Below are 23213 nucleotides of genomic sequence, written 5' to 3'. Positions count from 1 at the left end.
CAGTCCCCAGCACATCAGCGCCAGCTATGTCTCTGGGAACTCCCCTTACTTGGCTCCGTGGACCGTGGGCTGATGGCTGCTTCTCTCCAGCCTCTGACCACTTCCCTTCTCGGGCCTTTTCTTTGCTCAGTCTGTAAATGTGTCCTTAGCTCTTTGCCAAACTTCTCTCTCAGGCTAGGAACTGTTCTTGGCTAATCCTACCCATGCTCCCGACTGCCGTGCCATCTTCCCAAGGCTAATGTTCACATCTTTCTACTAAGCTTCTGGCCTGTATTTCTAATTATCTTCCGGATACTACCCCAATGTCACATGTTTTTGTAAACTCACCAAAATTTGTCATAATCTCCCGCAACCCTAACCTGCTGTCTTTCCTGTTTTCCTCTTCTCATACAGGGGAACAACACTCATACGTGCAGACCAGAACCCTGGAGTAATCCTAGATTCCATGTGCCTTCTTCCCCTTCCTACATTGAAGTCCCCGAGTCTGTGTATTCTACCTTCTACATATCAGCTGTCCTGTTTTGCCATCCTCACTGAAACAAACTCACATCAGACCCGCACGTTTGGATAGCAACTTCTTTCACCCAGCTGCCTCTGATCTCATCACCTGTATGGTTTGGATCTAGAATGTGCCCACAGCTGTATGCTGAGGGCAATACAGCGACGCCCACTGAGAGGTGAGGCCTTTAGAAAATGACTGTGTCATGAGGTTTCTAATCTCATCCATGGATTAATATACTTAACAGATTAATAATCTGAGTGGAATCCTGGGTGGTAACTGTAGGTGAATAAGGCATGGTACGAGGAAGCAGTCACTGGGGGCAGGCAACTGGGGACTGTCTCTTGTCCTGGCCCCTCCCGCCCTCTTTCCTGGCTGCCATGAGCTGAAAAGCTTTCTTCCACCACATCTTTCCATCAGAACATGGAGCCTCAGACCACAGACTGCAAACTCTGAAACCATGAGCCAAGATAAGCCTCCCTCCTTCAAGTCGTGTGCGTCAGCCACGGTGAGGAAAAGCTGAGGACACATGACCTCCCCCATCCCTCTTCAATAATTTCTTGGCACTGTGCTGGGGTACAATGCTGAGCAAGGAGGAGGCTCGCCTCGCCTCACCTCACCTCACCATTGCTGCCATATAGCCCTTTCACTCAATCTTGATCATGCCACTCAAACTTTATAACACCTCTCTGCCCACCTCCAATAAGATAAAAGCAACACTCCTTTGCATGGTATACAAGGCCCTCCACAATTTGGCTCTTGCCTATCCCTGTGTTTTATTTCCCATCTCTTAATCTCTAATTTTTTTTTTTGTGGTACTAGGGGTGGAACCCAGAGGTGTTCTACCTCCGGCCTATACTCTCAGACCTATTTTATATTTTATTTGGAAACAGGGTCTCACTACATTGCTGAGAGCCTCACTAAGTAGCTGAGGCTGGCTTCGAACCTGCGCGATCCTCCTGTCTCAGCCTCCCAAGCGTGGGGATTACAAGCGTGTGCCACCACGCCCGGCTATAATCTCTAATATGTTTGCTACAGCAGTAGGGAACTAGCTTCCGCAGGTATGTCGCGTTCTCCCAGGGCCTTGGCTCTGGCATAGGCTGTTGTACCTGGAATCCTTCCCCTAGCAGGAGTCTGCCTACTCATCCTTTAAATATCTCTTTATAAAACATCTCCTCAGTGCAGCGATCCTTTCCATCTCCAAGTACATTTAAGGACCTTTTCCTCTTGAGTTCCCACTCTACTGCATCAAAAATTTTATTCTAGCCGGGCGTGGTGGCGCACGCTTGTAATCCCCGCGCTTGGGAGGCAGAGACAGGAGGATCGTGCAGGTTCGAAGCTAGCCGCACGCGCTGGCTTAGGAGACCCTGTTTCCAAATAAAAATGTAAAAATAGGTCTGGGAGTGTAGCCCGGAGATAGAAGGGCTTCCAGGAACCCCAGTACCACCAAAAAAAAAAAAAAAATTTTTATTCTATTAATTACTTCTGTATCTTCCCACTAAGCTGACTGCCCCTTTCAAAAGAATGAGAACATATCTTTTGAGCTTTATGTACTCAACACCTACCATGTGCCTAGTGAATAGGTGCTCAATAAGTACCCTCTCGGTGAATTAACTATGATATAGGACTAATACTGAAAAAGAAGGGTTTAGAGGAGAGAGATGTATTTCATGAAAGTGTAATAAAAAAAAAAGGTGTTGACAGCCAGCAGGAGATTGGGGTTAAATGGAAAAAATAAAAGAATAAAATGATCCTGTCAAGCTGATTCTGGGGAGCCAGGCATAATGGCGCATGCTTGTAATATTACCCAGTACTCAAGAGGCTGAGACAGGAGGATCACAGGTCCACAGTCAGCCTCAGCTACTTAACAAGACCCTCCACAACTTAATGAGACCCTGTTTCAAAATAAAAAATAAAAAATAGGGCCATAAGTGTAGCTTGGAGGTAGAATGCTCCTGGGTTCAATCTCCAATACAACAAAATCCCCAGTACCGAAAAAAAAAAGTGACCATGGAAACTCAAGCTTCCCGCCTGGTGGGAGAAGAGGCGAAGGTGATGCAGCGAGTGCGTGACAACGCGTGATAAGAAAGAAAATGAAAGCAGGTGGGACACAAGACTCCTACTTTGGAGATGTGGGATAAATCCCAGAGACAGGAACAGCTGCGGGACAAAGAGAGCCAAGGTGGTGTGAGAAGGCTCTTCCTTCTCTACCAAAACTAAATTCCTCTGCATGGTATACAAGGTTTTTTGGCTCTACCAAAATCAATGTGTATGAAAACAAAGAAAAGGAGAAGATGGTCATTACAGACTTGAAAAGACACGTTCATAAAAGTAGTAGAGACAGAAATTATATAAAGGAGTTACTAAGTTTTAAAGAGATGAGGGCAGCATATATACAATTCTGTATACCCGACCTTGAAAGAACAGGGGCTGGGCGTGGTGGCGCACACTTGTAATCCCAGCATTTGGGGGGGGCTGAGACAGGAGGATCGTGTTCACAGCCAGCCCCAGCTACTTAGTGAGGCCCTTTGTGACTCAGTGAGACCCTGTTTCAAAATAAATAAGGCTGGGGCTGGGCGTGGTGGCACACGCTTGTAATCCCAGCCACGCTGGCTTAAGAGACCCTGTTTCCAAATAAAAATATAAAAATAGGTCTGGGAGTGTAGCCCAGAGGTAGAAGGGCTTTCAGGAACCCCAGTACCCCCCCCCCACACACACACACAAAATAGGGCTGGGGGTATAGCTTGGAGGTAGAATGTCCCTAGATTCCATCCCGAGTACTGCAAAAAGAAAGAAAGGAGGGAAGGAAGGAAGGAAGGAAGGAAGGAAGGAAGGAAGGAAGGAAGGAAGGAAGGGGGGAGGGAGGGAGGGAGGGAAAGGGAAATAGTCCAAAATAAAGCGAAAAAGACTGGTTTTGTCCCCATAGTCTAAGATCTAGTCTTCGTTTCTTCTAAGTAACCATGTGCTCTTCTTAAGCTAAGCCAGAGGCAGCAGCAGAGGATGACACAAGGGAGAAGAGAGACAGACAGACGTATAAGAAAGGACTTAAATGAAGTAAGAGGAGATGGAATCATCGCACTGGCAGAAAAATTTATCCTGGGGAGAAAAATGAAAGCACAAGCTTTCTCTGCGATACGATTGGTAAAGGAAAGAAGTTGAACACTACGTCAGGCAGCTGCAGTCTTTTAGTTCAGCGGAGGGTACGGTCACCTTGGAGCTAAGGGAGGGGAAAGGCTGGCTGCGGTGACGCTGAGACTTGGATGAAGCCTAAATCCACTGCTCTGAAAAATTCAACAGGGGATCAACGAGGAAGAAGGCAATGGCTGTGCAACACCAAAGAGCACTGCAGTGATCAAGGCAGTGGGCAGAAGCTCTGAGTGAGGGAGTGAAAGACTCTTAAAGGCATTTTATGGTTTTCATAAAGTTTCTAAGTAGAGCAAAGCAATCCAGCCAAACAAGAACAGACCATCTCCCAGTGTCTACGAAGAGTGTCAGAGTCCCGGTTAACTGCGATGTCTCAACATGCATCATGTACATCCCATGCTTACCTGGAGTATTCTAGAGGCTTTCTGCTTGTAGTCAATTAATTCTTGCTTAGAAGACTCCAAGTTCGACTTGCATAGCTTGACCTGCTGCTGTAGTTCATCAACTCTTTTCTTCTCATCGGAGTATTTTTTTTCTGCCAGAGTAACTGCTTCTGCCAAATTCTGGCGTTCCACTTCCATCTTGTTAAGGCGTGCAGCAAACTCACTCTGTGATAAATTTTTATATTATACTTATTAGATTATTTAGCTTTGAAATATTTTTATAGCCATTTATTCAGGTGTATTAATGGGATTTATTAGCTCAGACTAACAATAAAAAGTAAAAAATTCTTAATTTGTTAGAGCTGAAGAACAGAAATTCTACCCAGGTACAGTGGTGCATGTCTGTAATCCCGATACTTGGGAGCTGAGACAGGAGGATCACAGGTTCAAGGATGCCTTGGGAAGTAATGAGAATGTAATCAAGCTAGTGAGACTCTGTGCTCTAAATGTAAAACACAACATGTACTAAAGGTATGCAAAACAGCTGGGGCGTGGTGGAGAATGCTTGTGATCCCAGTACTTGGGAGGCTGAGACAGGAGGATTGCAGGTTCATGGCCAGTCTCAGCTACTTATGCCTTCCACAACTTAGTGAGACTCTTTCAAAATAAATAATAAAAATAGGGATGGAGGTGTAGCTTAGAGATAGAATGCCCCTGGGTTCCATTCCTAGAACCACAAAAAAGAATAAAAAAAAATAATGTAAAATATTTCGTTAATAATTTTTAGTATTTACTGCATGTTAAGATGATAAGTTGAATACCCCTTATCCAAAATGCCTGGGACTCAGAAGTGTTTCAAAATTCAGTTTTTTATCAGATTTTGAAACCATCTTGAGGATGAGACCCCCTCTCAAATGTAAACATGAAAGTCATTTATGTTTTATATATGCCTTAAACACATAGCCTAAATATAATTTTATACAATATTTTAAGTAATTTTGTGCATAAGATAGTTTCACAGTGTAAAATTTTCCACTTGTGGTATGGTGTTCCACAAGTTTCAGATATTGGAGCATTTCAGATTTAAGATTTTCAGATTAATGTTCCTCAAACTATGTGCTACATGTACTGTTAAATAAAATATATTTTTAAAATTAAAAACAAAAACATAAACACATTACCTAATATTTACTTTCAAGGCTGGATTATTTCTACCTATTGGAAGAGGTAAGGCTCAGAGCAGGGGTTTGAGACCCTGACCACCCACTGGCATACCCGTGGATCTTGTAAAAACAAGTGGCCAATGCTCGAGCCTGCTTGCACAATGAAACCAGGTTCTGTGGGAGTAGAAACTGGGCATCGGAAATGTGACACAGAAGACTTGACTCTAACGTGCAGACAGGGCTGAGACTGAGCTAGATACACAACTATTTAACAAGTGTCAGTAGAGCTGGCATGGTGGCGCACACTTGTAATCTCAGCATTCGGGAGGCTGAGACAGAAGGATCATGGTTCGCAGACAACCTCAGCTACTTAGTGAGGCCCTTTGCAACTCAGTGAGACCCTGTTTCAAAAGAAAGAACTTAAAAATAGGGCTGGGAATACTGTTTTAAGGAAGAATGTCCCTGGGTTCCATCCCCAATACTGAAAAAAAAAAAAAAAAAAAAAAAAAAAACAGAAGGAAAAGTAAACGTGTCAGTAATATGATGTGCAATTTTGCCTTAAAATAAATGTGATCAAGTTGGAATTGGAAAAGACTTAAATAAACAAACAAAAATAAACAAGATTCCCCAAATCAGCATTTACTCAAATAATGGTGATGGTTATTGCACAACCAAATTAAGAGAAGAAATGATCCTATCTTTAACTAGCTGTTTTAATATCTCTAATTATTTTAATTGTATCTCAGATATACGATGAAATAAATTTAGCAAGGATCAAGCTAACTTTTCAAGTATCTCTTTTGTGTCACAGAAAGAGATTTTTCTGAAATGCGCTACTAAATTTTATTGAAGCATAAATGTGTCATAGCCAGGCATGGTGGCGCACGCTTGTAATCCCTGCGCTTGGGAGGCTGAGGAGGATTGTGCAGGTTTAAAGCCAGCCTCAGCTACTTAGTGAGGCTCTCAGCAACTTAGTGAGACCCTATTTTCAAATAAAATATAAAATAGGGCTGGGAGAATAGCCCGAAGGTAGAAAGCCTCTGGGTTCCACCCCCAGTACAAAAAAAGAAAAAGAATAAATGTGTCAGGAAACAGCAAGTGTCACTGAAATGCTGGCCGCTCCCCTCCGAACCTGCATTTGTTTGTAGCTCTCCTGCTCCCTCTTCAGCGTGGTGTCCGCCTCGTGCAGTCTCTCCTGAAGAGTCTGCAGAGCTTGATTCTGTAGACTGCTGCCCTCATTGTGATCCTGCATTATGCTATAAGAGAACACATCAGCTGACACAGGGCACTTCTCAGGGCTCAAGAGAAAAGGAAGAAGACTAACTATAGAGCTGGGTGTGGTGGCACACACTTGTAATTCCAGTACTTGGGAGGCTGGGACAGGAGTAATGCAAGCTCAGGGTCAGCTTCAGAAACTTAGTGAGGCCTTCTGCAACTTAGTGAGACCCTGTTTCAAAATTAAAAAAATAAATAAATAAAAAGGACTAGGGGTTCAGCTCAGAGGTAGAATGTCCCTGGGCTCAATCCCCAGGAACATGTGTGCACATACAGGCACACACACACACACACACACACACACACACACACACTCACTCACTTACCTTTTTTTTTTCCCTGCAGTACTGGGGATGGAACCTAGGGACATTCTACCTCTGAGCTACATCCCTACTTTTTATTTTTTATTTAGGAACAGGGTCTCAATTAATTGTAAAGGGCCTCACTAAGTAGCTGAGGCTGTCCGAGAACCACAATCCTTCTGTATCAGCCTCCTATTACAAGTACCACCACACCTGGCTTCTTTTCCCTCCCTCCCTCCCTCCGTGTCCGTCTCTCTCTCTCTCTCTCTCTCTCTCTCTCTCTCTCTCTCTCTCTCTCTCTCTCTCTCTCTCTTTCTTTCTCTCTCTCTTTCTTTCTTTTTTTTTGTGGTACTGGGGGTGGAACCCAGAGGCTTTCTACCTAGGGGCTATACTACCAGACCTATTTTATACTTTATTTGGAAAGAAGGCCTCACTAAATAGCCAAGGCTGGCTTCGAACCTGTACAACCCTCCTGTCTCAGCCTCCCAAGCACTGGGATTACAAGCGTGCGCCACCACGCCCGGCTTTCTTTTCCCTTTCTAATGGCATGCAAACTGTATTTCTTCCAAGTAAAAGCAAATACCATAAATGGAAAGATTAATGACATCCTGCTCTTCCATTTTTAAATTCAGAATTTGCTAGTGATAGATTTCATAGTTCAAATAATGACTCCATTGTAATCATACACATTTCTAACATCACCAAAATAAGTTTCCCATCTAGCAAATCGCTAAAAAGCCCAGTCTCCATACTGCAATGTCCACCACTGCGGGTATGGGATGAGCCACTGAGCATCATGGATAGACTCCCTACCGCGACTTTTCGCTCTGCAAGGCCTCCAGCGCCTCCGTGCGGGAGCGCAGCAGCTGGTCGGCCTCCTGGAGCCTCACTTTCAGCACGGCCAGCTGGGAATCCTTCGCAGCCACTGCCTCAGTGAGGTCGTCGACCTGGGCGCGGAGCTCCCGAGTTAGTCGATCACTCTTTGAATGGTCAGCATTCCATCTGTCAACTCTTGCTCTTGCTGTGTTTAATTCTATAAAAAATGAATTTCCTCAGTATTAGCAAAACCACACACATCTTTCTCATGGCACACATGGATTCTTGTCCGGATAGCACTGGATCTGTTGCCAAAATTAGCAGCTTACGGGTATTTTCATTTTTTTTCCTGGCCCTAAATGGGAGACCCATTTTTCAAGGCCAACATTAATGCCTACAGTACAGTTAGTAGAAAAGAAAGGGGCATGAAGTTGGCTCCTACTACAATATTGTTTTTTCCTGGATATATATCATAAAGCCTTTGAGAGCCAACACTAGTAGATAGTAATATTAACAACATATTAATATATGTTGTTATATGAATTATGTAATAAATGTATATATAACATATTTCATATGTTATATGAAATATGTAATATATTAAATGGTTAGTGAATGTACACAGTTCTGCTAGAAAGAGATAAAAGAATAGAAGAAATGCAAATCAAAGGTATAATCTAGGAAGAATAAAACAAAAAATCCTGTATACCGGGGCTAAGGATGTAGCTGAGTGGTAGAACACTGCCTAGCATGCTCAAGGCCTTGGGTTCAAACTCTAAGAAATTCACACACACACACACACACGCACGCACGCACGCACGCACGCACACACACACACGCACGCACACACAAGGAATTAAAAACCCAAAGATAATAATAGTAAAGAAACTGTTTCTTCCAGTTACTACTGCAAGATTTTTTTGGGGGGGGCAGGTCTGGGGATGGAACCTATGGGCACTGGACTTCCGAGCTACAACCCCTGCCCTACTTTTTATTCTTTATTTTGAAACAGGTTCTCTCTAAGTTGTGGAGGGTCTCACTAAGTAACTAGGCTGTCCACGAACCGTGATCCTCTGGTCTTAGCCTCCCAAATGCTGGGATTACAAGCGTGTGCCACCAGGCCTGGCTAAGAAGATTTTTTTTTAAGCTAGAAAACTGGTGCAGAAAGAGTAATGTAGTACCCCATTTCAGAATACAATAGTATGCCCTGCATACCATCTGTATTTGCAGTTTGCCATTAAAATATATATATGTTTTTAAAATATTAAAGCAAACTCTACAGGGTTTCAAAAAAGCTCTATTTTTGTGTCTACATTAGTTTGGGCAGAGCAAAGGTTTTCACTCCGTGGGCCTCCCCATGCCTGGCCAAAGCTCCTCCCGCGCTCCTCCCTGGCCCCAGGAGCCGCGGCAGCCATCCCCTGCCCTTCTGTCTTCTCTTCAGCTAAACTCAGAGTAACTTTCTTATCTTTTCATCACTTCCTTGGTCATGAGGTTTTTTCCTTTTTATTCATTGTTTTTAGGAATTTGAGGGGTTTAGACTCCAGGAACACCTACTGCACAATTCGTGAGAGAACTATTTAAGCTGAAATCCATGTACATTTATGCCACCTGGAGCTGCAATACTGTGACCCTGCCTCCTACTGTTCATTATTTTGTTTAATTCCACCTTTAGTTCATGTAGCAGTTCCCTTTAAATGTTCAGCATAAATAAGTCAGACAAACTAAATGATTGGTGATGTTTGGTTCATGTCAGTTGTTTTTTTTTTTTTTTTTCTTTTGTTTTTGGTACTGGAGCTTGAACACAGGGGCTTTCTACCTACACACTACATCCCCAACTCTATTTTTCACTTTGAAATGGGTCTTGTTAAGCTGTTGAGGATGGCTCTGAACCTATGATATTCCTGTACAGTCTCCGAAGTACTGAGATTATAGGTGTGCAACACCATGCCTGGCTTCTATTAGTTTGGTTTTTTTTTTTTTTTTTTTTTCAGGTTTTGGGGATAAAATCCAGGGGCATTTGACCTCCAAGCTACACCCCCTGCCCTATTTTTTATTCTTTATTTTGGTGGTACTGGGAGTGGAACCCAGAGGCTTTCTATCTCCGGGCTATACTCCCAGACCTTTTTTTTATATTTTATTTGGAAACAGGGTCTCACTAAGTTGCTGAAAGCCTCACTAGGTAGCTGAGGCTGGCTTCGAACCTGTGTGATCCTCCTGTCTCAGCCTCCCAAGCGCGGGGATTACAAGCGTGCGCCACCACGCCCAGCTTTTATTATTCTTTATTTTGAAACAGGGTCTCACTAAGTTGCAGAAGGCCTCACTAAGTAGTTGAGGCTGTCCGCAAACCACAATCCTCCAGTCTCAGCCTCCCAAATGCTGGAATTACAAGCGTGCGCCGCCACGCCCAGCTTCTATTAGTTCTTAAATTAATTAATTTCCTAAAGAAAACATCAAAGCTAAGTGTGATGGTACACACCTCTAATCACAGTACTTGGAAGGATGAGACAGGAATATTGCAGGTCCGAGGCCAGCCTCAGCAATGTAGTATAACTATCAACAATCTAGCAAGACCCCGTTTCCAAACAAAAAATAAAAAGGGCTGGGAGTATATCTCAGAGGTAGAAAGCTCCTGAGTTCAATCCCTACTACAAAAAACAACTCCCCCACTAAAACTAGCAATAGTCTGTGTTTGGGGTTGGTAGGAGGATGATGGGTCCTATTTTCCAAATTTAGGTCCTACATTTCTATGAAGATACCATTTTACAAGTCTCATCTAAAGCATCTCTAACTGGATGTAAAGCTTTTAGTTTACATTTGAAATTTAAATTCCTAATCCCAATCAACTTACATAAAGCCCTACCTTCTTGAGTTTCCTTGGATCTTTGAAGCAGTGAGGCCATTTCCTGATTTAAAGACTGCACCTCATTCCTCAGCAGCTGGTTCTCCAGGCGAAGATTCGACAGTTCATGTGATTTGCCATCATCACCGGGTGCCGGGCTCTGATCGGTGCAGGTGGCGTCTGATGGCGCACTTTCCTTTGAAGAATCCTCCTGGTCTTGCGGGCCAGCATCTGAATTACTAGCAGCTTCTACATAGAAAGAATACATTATGATTCATTGGCATGGACAACATAAACACATTAGAAGCTTAATTTGGTACAATGCCTTTAGGCTCAAATTGACTGCTACAGCTAAAATCCCACAAGTATACTTAGAAATTCTCAGTAGACTTCCCAATTCTGAAAAAAAAAAAAAAAAAACCTCTATCTAAATGATAAAAGTGACTAAAACAATATCTTTTTTTTTTTTTTTTTTGGTGGTACTGGGGTTCCTGGAAGCCCTTCTATCTCCGGGCTACACTCCCAGACCTATTTTTTATACTTTTTTATTTGGAAACAGGGTCTCTTAAGCCAGCGCGCGCGGCTGGCTTCGAACCTGCGCGATCCTCCTGTCTCCGCCTCCCAAGCGCGGGGATTACAAGCGTGCGCCACCACGCCCGGCGACTAAAACAATATCTATATGGGCAAAAGACCTGACTCTTTGCAAGGTTAGACAACCAAGTACATGAAAAAGTGCTCAATACCTTTAGTGATCAAGGAAATGCAAATTAGAATTACAAGGAGAGGCTGGGCGTGGTGGCGCACACTTGTAATCCCAGCATTCCGGAGGCTGAAACCTGGAGGATCGCGGTTCACGGACAGCCTCAGCTCCTCAGTGAGGCCCTCTGCAACTCAGTGAGACTCAGTTTCAAAATAAAGACTAAAAACTAGGGCAGGGGGTGTAACTCGGAGGTCGAATGCCCCTGGGTTCCATCCCCAAACCCGCAAAAAAAAAAAAAAAAAAAAAAAACACAAGGAGAACCAACACATACCTGCTAGAATGACTGCAATTAAAAAAACTACAGGATTTGGAGCAACTGAAACTCTCACACATTTCCAGTTGAGAGTAAAAAAAATTATAGAACCACTGTGGAAAAAGGTTTGTTTCTTTTTAAATTAAATATGGACCTATTGTTTGACCCAGTAATTTCACGCCTAGATATTTAATTAAGAGAAATGAAAAAATTTGCTCAAAAAAGGTAAGTACAAAGATCTTCAGAGCATTCTTTTCTAAGGAACCAAAAACCGGAAGCAATCACAGTGCCCCAAGGAAACTGGACTAGTGTATCCGCATAATACTACACAATTAAAAGCACATGAGTAAGCCGGGCGTGGTGGCGCACGTTTGTAATCCCCGTGCTTGGGAGGCAGGAGGACAGGAGGAGACAGGAGGATCGCGCAGGTTCGAAGCCAGCCGCGTGCGCTGGCTTAGGAGACCCTGTTTCCAAATAAAAAATATAAAAATAGGTCTGGGAGTGTAGCCCGGAGGTAGAAGGGCTTCCAGGAACCCCAGTACCACCAAAAAAAAAAAAAAAAAAAAAAAGCACATGAGTGAAAATCATGAACAGTTGAGTATGAGGTCAGACTGAAAAGTGCACGTACAGTTTGTGTCCAAACACACGAAGCTTCAGAACAAGCAAAAACTAGAGTGAGAAAACCACCACAGTGCATGCTTTTAGGAATGGGCTAGGGAGAGTAACTGGAAAGGAACGCGAGGGCAAACAAATCTTTATCATGATAAAACTGTGGGTTACATGAGTATACTATTTGCCTGAATAGCTAAGATTTGGGTGCATTTCAATGTATGTGAATTTTACTTAATTTTTTTTTTTTTTTTTTGCTGGTCTGGAGATGGAACCCAGGGGCATTCGACCTCCGAGCTGAGTTGCAGAGGGCCTCACTAAGTAGCTGAGGCTGTCCGCGAACCGCGATCCTCCGGTCTCAGCCTCCCGAATGCTGGGATTACAAGCGTGCGCCACCACGCCTGGCTAATTTTACTTAATTAAAAAAAATAAAAATTAATTATCAAATAGGGTAGGGAATGCATAGAGACAAAGATTATTTATTTATTTATTTATTTATTTATTTATTGGTGGTACTGGGGTTTCTGGAAGCCCTTCTACCTTCAGGCTACACTCCCAGACCTATTTTATATTTTTTATTTGGAAACAGGGTCTCTTAAGCCAGTGAGGCTGGCTCCAAACCAGCGGAGATCCTCCTGTCTCCAAGTGTGCGCCACCACGCCCAGCGACAAAGATGATTTAAAAACAAGAGTGAAGCCGGGCGTGGTGGCACACGCTTGTAATTCCTGTGCTTGGGAGGCAGAGGCAGGAGGATCGAGGCCAGCCGCGCTGGTTTAAGAGACCCTGTTTCAAAAATACAGAAAATAGGTCTGGGAGTGTAGCCCAGAGGTAGAAGGGCTTCCAGGAACCCCAGTACCACCAAAAAAAAAAAAAAAAAAAAACAAGAGTGAGCCGGGCGTGGGGGTGCGCGCTTGTAATCCCAGCATCTGGAAGGCTGAGACAGGAGGATCAAGGTTCGCACACAGCCTCAACTACTTATTGAGGCCCTTTGCAACTCAATGAGAACCTGTTTCAAAATAAAGAATAAAAAAAAAAAAAATAGGGCAGGGGTGTTGCTCGCAGGTGGAATGCCCCTGGGAGTGAGCCCTCAGGCATGGTGGCACACACTTGTAATCCCAGCATTTGGGAGGCTGAGACAGTGGGATGGAGGTTCGCAGATGGCCTCAGGTACTTAGTGAGGCCCTTTGCAACTCAGCGAGACCCTGTTTCAAAATAAAGAATAAAAAATAGGGCTAGGGCCAGACGTGGTGGCACATGCTTGTAATCGCAGCATTTGGAAGGGTGAGACAGGAGGATTGTGGTTGAGGCTCTTTGCAAGTCAGTGAGACCCTGTTTCAAAATAAAAAAAGGGCTGGGGCTATAGTTCAGAGGTAAATGCTCCTGAGTTCCTTCCCTAGAACTGGGGGGGAAAAAAAAAATAGAGCTGAGGGTGTAGCTTGGAGGTAAAATGCCCTCTGGATTCCATCCTCAGTACCACCCCCCCAAAAAAAAAGTGTTGCCAGCCATGGTGGCACACGCCTGTAATCCCACTACATGGGAGGCTGAGACAGGAGGACCGCAGGTTCGAGGCCAGCCTTAGCTACTTAGTGAAGCCCTCTGCAACAAATTGGGCTGAGGGTATAGCTCAGAGGTAGAATGCCTCTGGGTTCAATCCCCAGTACTGCAAAAATAAAATAAAACAAATGTAAAAATATAAAAATGGAGTGCTAAAAGGGCCATTATATATTTCATATAAAAATTGTCAGTCATTAGATCAAGCAAGCAAAACAGTAGGTCAAAGATGAATATATGAAAGCATAATTTACACATTTAAAGTTTACAAACATAATGCAAGGACCTATCTGTATTATATATAAATATATATGACATACCAAAACATGAATTAAATATGTAGACAAATATAGCATCTAAGTATAGAGTACATTTAAAAACTGACTTAATGAGACATTAATCTTAAAATTCAAAGAATTACTATAATATAGACTTTAATGCAATTAAGCTAGAAATCTTAATTTAAAACCAGGAAAAAAATCTCATGTTTGGAATTAAGGAAAAGATTTTTAAAATAACTCAAGGGCCACAGAAAAATCATAATTAAAATTAGAATGTATTTAGGACTTAAACATAATTTTTAAAATGCATAATACATATAGCCGGGCGTGGTGGCGCACGCTTATAATCCCCGCGCTTGGGAGGCTGAGACAGGAGGATTGCACAGGTTCAAAGCCAGCCTGAGCTTCTTAGTGAGGCTCTCAGCAACTTAGTGAGACCCTGTTTCCAAATAAAATATAAAATAGGTCCGGGAGTATAGCCTAGAGGTAGAAAGCCTCTGGGTTCCACCCCCAGTACCACCAAAAAAAAAAAAAAAAAAAAAATACATAATACATACAAAATATATATATATAACACATATAAAAATAAAAGAATAAAAAGCTAGGGCTTTGAATTGAATCAAAGTTCAGTCTTTCAGCTTTACTTCTGCAAGATAATGGAGGAAAACACACAATCCTCCCCCTCAAAACAGTATATGTGTGAAGTACAGTTTCTTGTCACTTTTATACTCTCAGTAACAAAAATTTGTTTTGAGGTGGGGATGGTATCCAGGGACATTTTACCGCCAAGCTACACCCCAGCCCCATTTTTTATTCTTTATTTTGAAACAGTGTCTCACTGAGTTGCAAGGAGCCTCACTTAGTAGATGAGGCTGTCATAAACTGAGATCCCCCTGTCTCAGCCTCCCAAATGCTGGGATTACAAGTGTGCACCACAATGCCTGGCTGTAACAAAAGTTAAGAGAACTGAGATAGCTTCAAATCTAAAACATTTTCTTTCAGATTTGAAATTTTTTATCTTAAGATACTTAGAGAATCAGATTTAACACATTTTTTTTTTTTTTTTTTTTTTTTTTGCGGGTCTGAGGTTGGAACCCAGGGGCATATGTATCAGAGGAAGTCTACCTCTGAGCTATACCCAGTCCTTCTGATGTTTTTATTTTTATCTTTGTAGTACTTGGGATTGCCCAGGTTCACTCTACCTCTGAGCTACACCCCCAGCCCTATTTTTTATTCTTTATTTTGAAACAGGGTCTCACTGAGTTGCGAAGGGCCTCACTAAGTAGCTGAGGCTGCCTGCGAACCGTGATCCTCTGGTCTCAGCCTCCCGAATGCTGGGATTACAAGCAGGAGCCACCACGCCCGGCTCAGTTTTTTTAGATACCAGTTTTGGTAGTTACTCAACAAACACCATTCAAAGATCCCTACTGTAACTGAGTATTAACACATAGCATTAAATGTTGCCTTTATCATTCATACCACATATTTGCAGAGTCTGCTCTCATGCAGTAGGGATAGGTCCTGTATTAGTGGGTGAGAAATACTATCACAGCATCTTAAGCTATGATGACATATCCAGTTTGCTTAATTCTGAGAGAAAGGGAAGACTGATGAACTACCGTGGCCTTGGCTCCCAGAATTTCCTTCCGTGACTTTGATGGTGGGTCCACTGGCGTTCACAGAACTGACACCTGATGTCCGAGAAGTTGGGACGACAGGTGCTTTGCCCTTTTCTTTCTTGATTTCCACCTTCCCAGTGGGTTCCTTCTGTGAACTATTAAGAAAGTCAAATAGCAGCTCATCATCAGGTTCTGATTTTTTCCTTCGGACAAACTGAGATGAAGGCCTAGGAGCAGATGTGTTTTCCACAGGCCGGGATGCCTCCCCTGGTGTCCTAGATCCTGCTTTCACATTTGCAGTGCCAGCTAAGATGGTGGCTTTTTGATTTCGAATGTTATCAGCTGCTGAAGAAATATAATTAGCTTTAGATCCCGTCTGATAAGTCAAGTCTGCATTTTGCTGGTGAAGTTCAGGATAGTCAGTATTTCTGCTAGTGGTCTCCTTTCTACTGAGAGCGGTTGCAGCCCCTTGATCGACTCGGTTTAAAAGATCTTCTGCCTTTCCAGCAAGATCAGCAAACCAAGACATGATGACAGGAGAATACTCCTATTGGTAAATCTGAAAAAAGAACATGAAATGATTGGTGTGGCATACCAGCAGATTGTAACAGTTAAGACTGGGCTCTGGAGTCATTCTTGCAGTCAGGGTTGAAAACAGCCCGGTTTCTAAGCCGGGCGTGGTGGTGCACGTTTGTAATCCCTGCACTTGGGAGGCTGAGACAGGAGGATTGCAGAGGTTCGAAGCCAGCCTCAGCTATTTAACCCAGTTTCTTACTATCTCGGTTAACCCTGAGCAAGCTACTAAAGCTGAGAAACCTGATTTGGAAAATGGGGAGAATAAACTACTGACCTTACAGGATGTTTTTGTTTGGTTTTTAAGATGGGATTTTGCTAGGTTGCCCAAGCTGACCTTGAACTCCTACTCAAGCAGTCCTTTTGTCTCAGCATCCCCAGGCAAGGACTGTAGGCACATGTCACCATGCTTGGCTCAGAATAATCTTAAAATTAAATACATAAAAGTACTTTGAAGAATGCTTAGTGCTGGGCGTGGTGGCGCACACTTGTAACCCAGCATTTGGAGGCTAAGACAGGAGGATCAAGGTTCGAGGACAGCCTCAGCTACTTAATGAGGCCCTTTGCAACTTAGTTGAGACCCTGTTTCAAAATAAAGAATAAAAAATAGGGCTGAGGGTATAGCTTAGGGGTAGAATGCCCCTGGGTTCCATCCCAAGTACCAGAAAAATAAAAAATAAAGAATGCTTAGCACACAACAGCACTTATTTAATAGCTACTACTATTATTACAACAACTACTACTACCTGTTTATTCTTTCTTTTCTTTTTTTCTTTTTTCTTTTTTTGCATTGCTGGGGATGGAACCCAGAAGTATTCTCCGAGATACACCCTCAGCCCTAATTGTGTGTGTGTGTGTGTGTGTGTATGGTACTGGGGGTGGAAACCAGGGGCATTTGACCTCTGAGCTATACCCTCAGCCCTATTTTTTATTCTTTATTTTGAAACAAGGTCTCACTAGGTTGCAAGGGCCTCCCTACATAGCTGAGGCTATCTGTGAACCACAATAAAGCATGTGACACGACTGGGTTGTGGAAGGCTTAGCTGAGGCTGGCCACGAACCTTAAAATCCATCTGTCTCAGCCTCCCAAGTAGCGGGATTACAAGCATGTGTGCCACCATCCCCAGCTCCTAGCCCTATTTTTTATTCCTTATTTTGACACATGGTCTCACAAGTTGCAGATGGCCTCACTAAGTAGCTGAGGCTGGCCATAAACCTTCAATCCTCCTGTCTCAGCCTCCCAAGTACTAGGATTGTAAGCCTGCACCACCACACCCGGCTTCTTTATTATTATTCCAATAAAGGGAATTTTATTTAGCAAAAGCAGCTGTTGTAGGCTGAATTGTGCCCCCTCCATACATATACTGAAGTCCAAATGCCCAGACCTCAGAGTGTAACTGTTTTTGGAGAAAGTGTCTTTAAAGAAGTAATTAAATTGAAATGAGTCAAGGTGGGCCCTAATTCAATAATTTGGTGTTCTTATAAGGAATCTGGACACAAATTCCTAAAGACACATGGAAAAGGTGGCCATCAGCAATCCAAGAGAGATGCATGAGAAGAAACCAACCCTGCCAACACTTTGATCTGGATTTCAGGATTGTGAGAAAATTAAGTTCTACTGTTCAAGCCACCCATTCTGTAGTACTTTGCTATGAGTTCCAGTACAACCAAATAAAAACTCTAAAGTTTGTTTCAAAGTGCTAAAACTTCAAAATTTCTTCTAATTAATACAAAATCATCAATGTTTAAACAAGTCACAGCTGGGCGTGGTGGCGCACGCTTGTAATCCCCACGCTTGGGAGGCTGAGACAGGTGGATCGCGCAGGTTCAAAGCCAGCCTCAGCTACTTAGTGAGGCTCTCAGCAACTTAGTGAGACCCTGTTTCCAAATAAAATAGAAAATAGGTCTGGGAGTATAGCCCGGAGGTAGAAAGCCTCTGGGTTCCACCCCCAGTACCACCAAAAAAAAAAAAAAGTCACTATTATGGGTAATTCAGGTGTGCACATACATGCTTAAGTACATTTACTAATTAAAAAACTCAGCACCTAGCCGGACGTGGTGGTGCACACTTGTAATACCAGCATTCAACAGGCTGAGAAAGGAGGATCGTGGTTCTTAGCCAGCCTCAGCTACTTAGGAGGTCCTTTGAAACTCAGTGAGACCCTGTTTCAAAAAATAAAGACTAAAAAATAGGGCTGGGGATGTAGGTCGGAGGTAGAATGGCCCTGGGTTCCATCCCCAGTACCGGGAAAAAAAAACAAAAAAAACTCAGTACCTATTATGTGCCCATTATGCTAAGTTTGGTATAAGAAATGTGATTGCATAACCATCCATCCAGCATATATACTTTTTTTTTTTTTTTTTCAGTACTGGGGATGGAACCCAGGGGCATTCTACCTCCGAGCTACACCTCAGCCCTAATTTTCATTCTTTATTTTGAAACAGGGTCTCACTAAGTAGCTGAGGCTGGCCCCAAACCTGTGATCCTCCTGTCTCAGCCTCCCACATACTCGTGCGACACCATGCCCAGTTATATTTAAATATTTATGGTATGCCATACTAGATTAAGGTAATGATTAAGTAATTAATCCTCAGCAATATAAAAAGGTCAACAACCATTTTTTATTTTATTTTTTGCAGAACTGGGGATGGAACCCAGGAGCATTCTATCTCTGAGCCCCATCTCAAGGTCTATTTTTTATTCTTTATTTTGAAACAGGGTCTAAGTTGCAGAGGGCTTAAGTAGCTGAGGTTGGCTGCGAACCTGCTGTCTCAGGATCCCAAGTACTGGGATTACCAGCGTGTGCCCCCGTGCCTGGCTAACAACCACTTTTTGAATGTGCAAATCATTCCTTTTGCCCAGAACTCTTTCAAAGTTAGCATTCTTTCCTTCTTTGCTGGAATGTTACCTACTTCAGAGTTCTCTTTCTTTCCATCTAAATTAGGAACTATCAGCAGGGCAGGGTGACATGCTTGTAATCTCAGCATTTGGGACGCTTGAGACAGGATGATCTGGGTTGATGGCCACCCTCAGCTACTTAGCCCTTTGCAACTCGATAAAGAATAAAAAATAGGACAGGGGTATAGCTTGCAGGAAGAATGCCCCTGGGCTGCATCCCCAGTACTGAAAAATAAATAAGTAAATACATTAGGTACTATCCCTCTCTGTTCTCACCCTTTCTTTGGCCTTATGCTTTATAATTTTGTGTCTTTTTTAAACACCTATCTCTTCCTGTTGAGGGAGGGGGATGTTGCATAAACACCATGTCTGTTATGCTCACCAATCAGTTCCCGGAATCTAACACACATACATGCACTGATAAATACTACTAAATGGAATTTTCATGTGCCAGAGGCTGTGCAAACATGATCACATGTAATTTTCACAACATGGTGTGGTAAGTGGCAATATCCTTTTTTTTTTTTAAAAAAAAAGGCTTTAAATGGCATGTCAGCCTAATGCCAAACCCATCTTTTAACTCCTGCCTCTCAAAACCTCATCAGGAATCTAAAACATGCTCTCTAGCCGGCGTGGTGGCGCACGCTTGTAATCCCCGCGCTTGGGAGGCTGAGACAGGAGGATCACACAGGTTCCAAGCCAGCCTCAGCTACTTAGTGAGGCTCTCAGTAACTTAGTGAGACCCTGTTTCCAAAAATAGGTTTTGGAGTATAGCCTGGAGGTAGAGAGCCTTTGGGTTCCACCCCCAGTACCGCACAAATTTTAAAAAATAATAAAATAAAATAAAACATGCTCTTTAAAATATGTGACTCTTGCTGGGTTCGGTGGCGCAAGCTTGTAATCCCAGCGCTTGGGAGGCTGAGACAGGAGGATCACGCAGGTTCGAAGCCAGCCTCAGCTACTTAGTGAGGCTCTCAGAAACTTAGTAAAACCCTGTTTCCAAATAAAGTATAAAATAGGTCTGAGAGTGTAGCCTGGAGGTAGAAAGCCTCTGGGTTCCATCCCCAGTGCCACCAAAAAAAAAAAAAAAAAAGACTATTATGTGTCTGTGTATTTTAGTCTGTGTGAAATAAAACGAAAATCAAGATGAAATACTTTCTGGCATATAAAAGCCCATGCAGGCGTTAAGTACTAATATAAAGTAAACGCTGTTGGGGACTGGGTGCAAATGACTTCCCCTAATAAAACAACCAAAACACACTTATTAGCTCCCTAGAGCCTGTCTCTCATTTTCAATTTAATAGGGCATTAAAAACACACATGAACCTTAACGTTGATGACCTAATTAAACAAACAGTAAGCTGGGCCCAGGGCACTGACCACCAGCGCCAGCGGACCTCAGAGGTTTAGAGCCTCAGTAACTCCTCCAACGCCGCCCGGGACCGAGTCCGCAGACTGGATGGCAGGGCCTGTCTGGAGGAAGGGAGGCCGGGGGAGTGAGGCTGGCCTCCGTCAGGCCCAGGGGCTCCGCCAGTCCGCGAACCGCAGGGGTGCGGACAGACCCCGCTGCGCTCCCCACCGCGGGCAGCCTCTGAGCGGGCAGCGGCCGGGCAGGGAGGGATGGACGAGCCGGCGGACGCTCTAGGGGAGTCTCCCCGGTTCCCCAGCCCTGAGCTGGCCCCGGCGAGCGCGGGCCGCCGGAGGGAGACAGCAGGTCTCCGCGGAGGGGCCGGCGCCCAGGGCCGCTAACGCCCCGACCGAGGCGGCCGGTCCACCGGCGCTCGCCGCCGCCTCACCTGAGGACGCCGGAGCGCGGCGCCGCGGCCTCGTCGCCCTCCGGGGCCCGGCCCCCTCGGCAGCCGGCCCGCAGAGGACTCGGGCTGGTAAAGCTCCTTCCCGACGCGCCGTCGCCGGCTACGTCTTCCGGGAGACGTGGAAAGGCGCGAGGACCCCAAAACAGAGTGGCCTCCGAGCTGCCTGCGAGGGGGGGAGCCCAGTGCGGCCGGCACTAGCAGGCGACTCAGGCGGCGGCGGCGGCGGCAGCGGGGGCCTCGCGCGTGGCCACGCCCTCTCCCGCCGGCCGCGGCCGTGCCTGCGTGCGTGTGACGTAGTCGCTTCCGGAAGACGCCTACACGCGGCCAGCACAACATTGTAAGTCACGCCCTCAAGTGGGCGTGGCCTACGCGCGGGCCAACAGGGCGCCGGAGGCTGTGCGGGAGACAGATATATAAACCAATGAATGCGCAAGACTGTTTTAAGGGCCTTGCTAGAGCCATAGTGACCAGGAGGCAGGAAATACTGATGAGAGTCGAGGGAGCATTTTAAATCAGATCCGTCAGCTGAAACTTAAAGGATAGAAAGGAAAGAGGAAAGGACCCCCAATAAAGACTGTTTCAATAATTTTTTTTCTGGAGGGGATTGAACCCAGAGGCATTCTATCTCCAAGCTATACCCCCGACCCTGTGTGTGTGTGTGTGTGTGTGTGTGTGTGTGTGTGTGTGTGTGTGTGTGTGATAGTAGGGGTGGAATCCAGAGGCTTTCTACCTCCAGGCTATACTTCCAGACCTATTTTATACTTTATTTGGAAACAGGGTTGCTGAAAGCCTAACTAAGTAGCTGAGGCTGGCTTTGAACCTGTGCGATCCTCCTGTCTCAGCCTCCCAAGAGCAGGGATGCGCCAACCATGCCCCACACGACCCGATTTTTTATCCTTTATTTTATTAATTTATTTTATTTTTTGCAGTACTGGGGATGGAACCCAGGGGCATTCTACCTCCAAGCTACACCCCTATCCCTAGTTTTTATTCTGTATTTTGAAGCAGGTTCTCACTGAGTTGTAAAGGGCCTCACTAAATAGCAGAGGCTGGCCGCGAACCTGGATTCTCCTGTCTCAGCCTCCCAAATGCTGGGATTACAAGCATGCACCTCCACGCTTGGCTTGACTGCTGCTAATTTAAGACACCCCAAAGAAAGAATAGACATGAAGAATTATTTTTATATTTTGGAGGTAATTTTTAAGAACTTAAAATTAGGCTGGGCATGGTGGTGCATGCTTGTAATCCCTGCGCTTAGGAGGCTGAGACAGGAGGATCGCACAGGTTTAAAGCCAGCCTCAGCTACTTAGTTAATGAGGCTTTCAGCAACTTAGTGAGACTCTGTTTCCAAATAAAATATAAAATAGGTCTGGGAGTATAGCCTGGCGGTAGAAAGCCCCTGGGTTCCGTCCCCTGTACCACCAAAGGGAAGAAACCTTAAAATTAATATTTCTTCCTCCTTAATATAAAACTCTTCTTTTTTTTTTTTTTGGTGGTATTGGGGTTCCTGGAAGCCCTTCTTCCTCCGGGCTACACTCCCACACCTATTTTTTATATTTTTGAAACAGGGTCTCTTACGCCAGCACAGCTGGCTTCGAACCTGCGCGATCCTCCTGTCTCCGCCTCCCAAGCGCGGGGATTACAAGCGTGCGCCACCACGCCCGGCTATAAAACTCTTCTAACATATCTTCTGACCAGTTAAGAATTTCCACAAAGACTCCCTTTACCTCACTTTCTCCAAAGTCGTTAGGTCCAAGCAGGATTAGCCAGAGAAACAGCACACCCATCCCAGAGAGGCCACAACCTTGTCCAGTGAATAAGAAAATTTGCCCTTTTCTCTACCCTGTCCCATGCCACCAGAGATACTAACTTTTAGAGAAGGAAAGGGGAGAGGGTGCCTCTGGTGCAACCAAGCTAATCTGCTCCAGAGGATAGGGAAGGTACAAAAACTGTTTTGGTACCTCTCAGTTTTTTATTTTTTTAAGTCCATGTAAGTTGCGAAGGGCCTTGCTAAGTCATTGACACTGCAATCCTCCTCTCAGCCTCCCAAGTACTGGGATTACTGGCATGTGCCACCATGCTGGGAAGTTGAAATTCCGAGTAAAATGTAGGGATGGAAGTTTTAAGAAATCAGAGCTGTATTGTGACTTTTGGAATGGCAGAGTAGAGAGTTTAGCAAAAATCCTCTCCCAAGCTGAGCTTGAAATCCCTGTACTTGGGAGGCTAAGACAGGAGGACCACAGGTTCAAGGCCAGCCTCAGCTACTCAGGCCCCCCTCGACTTAGTGAACCCTGTTTCAAAATAAAAAATAAAAATAGGGCTGGAGGTGTAGCTTGAAGATAGAATGCCCCTGAGTTTAATCCCTAATACCACACATACAAAAACAATCCTCTCCCCAAAAAGAATGATAAAACTTGACAACCATTTTAATTC

General features: G+C 44.3%; 1 protein-coding gene across 2 annotated transcripts in view; it reads right to left on the bottom strand.

Moving 5' to 3' along the window:
• The window catches only part of GOLGA5 (golgin A5), a gene marked incomplete at both ends in the record, with an annotated part of 38675 nt that extends 22652 nt beyond the window's left edge, over positions 1 to 16023 (bottom strand). Inside the window, 5 exons of one of the 2 annotated variants that reach the window (XM_080706780.1) lie at positions 4048 to 4251; positions 6322 to 6445; positions 7580 to 7799; positions 10443 to 10670; positions 15495 to 16023. In XM_080706780.1, coding sequence (XP_080562906.1) covers positions 4048 to 4251; positions 6322 to 6445; positions 7580 to 7799; positions 10443 to 10670; positions 15495 to 16023 — 1305 coding nt within the window. The remainder of the gene's footprint in view (positions 1 to 4047; positions 4252 to 6321; positions 6446 to 7579; positions 7800 to 10442; positions 10671 to 15494) is intronic. The other variant, XM_080706781.1, reaches the window with a different exon arrangement.
• Between the last annotated feature and the right edge of the window lie 7190 nt (positions 16024 to 23213).

This window comes from Muscardinus avellanarius (genome assembly GCF_963383645.1).
Source record: "Muscardinus avellanarius genome assembly, chromosome: 12".
NCBI lineage: Eukaryota > Metazoa > Chordata > Mammalia > Rodentia > Gliridae > Muscardinus > Muscardinus avellanarius.
This window is presented reverse-complemented; position numbering and strand designations above follow the sequence as displayed.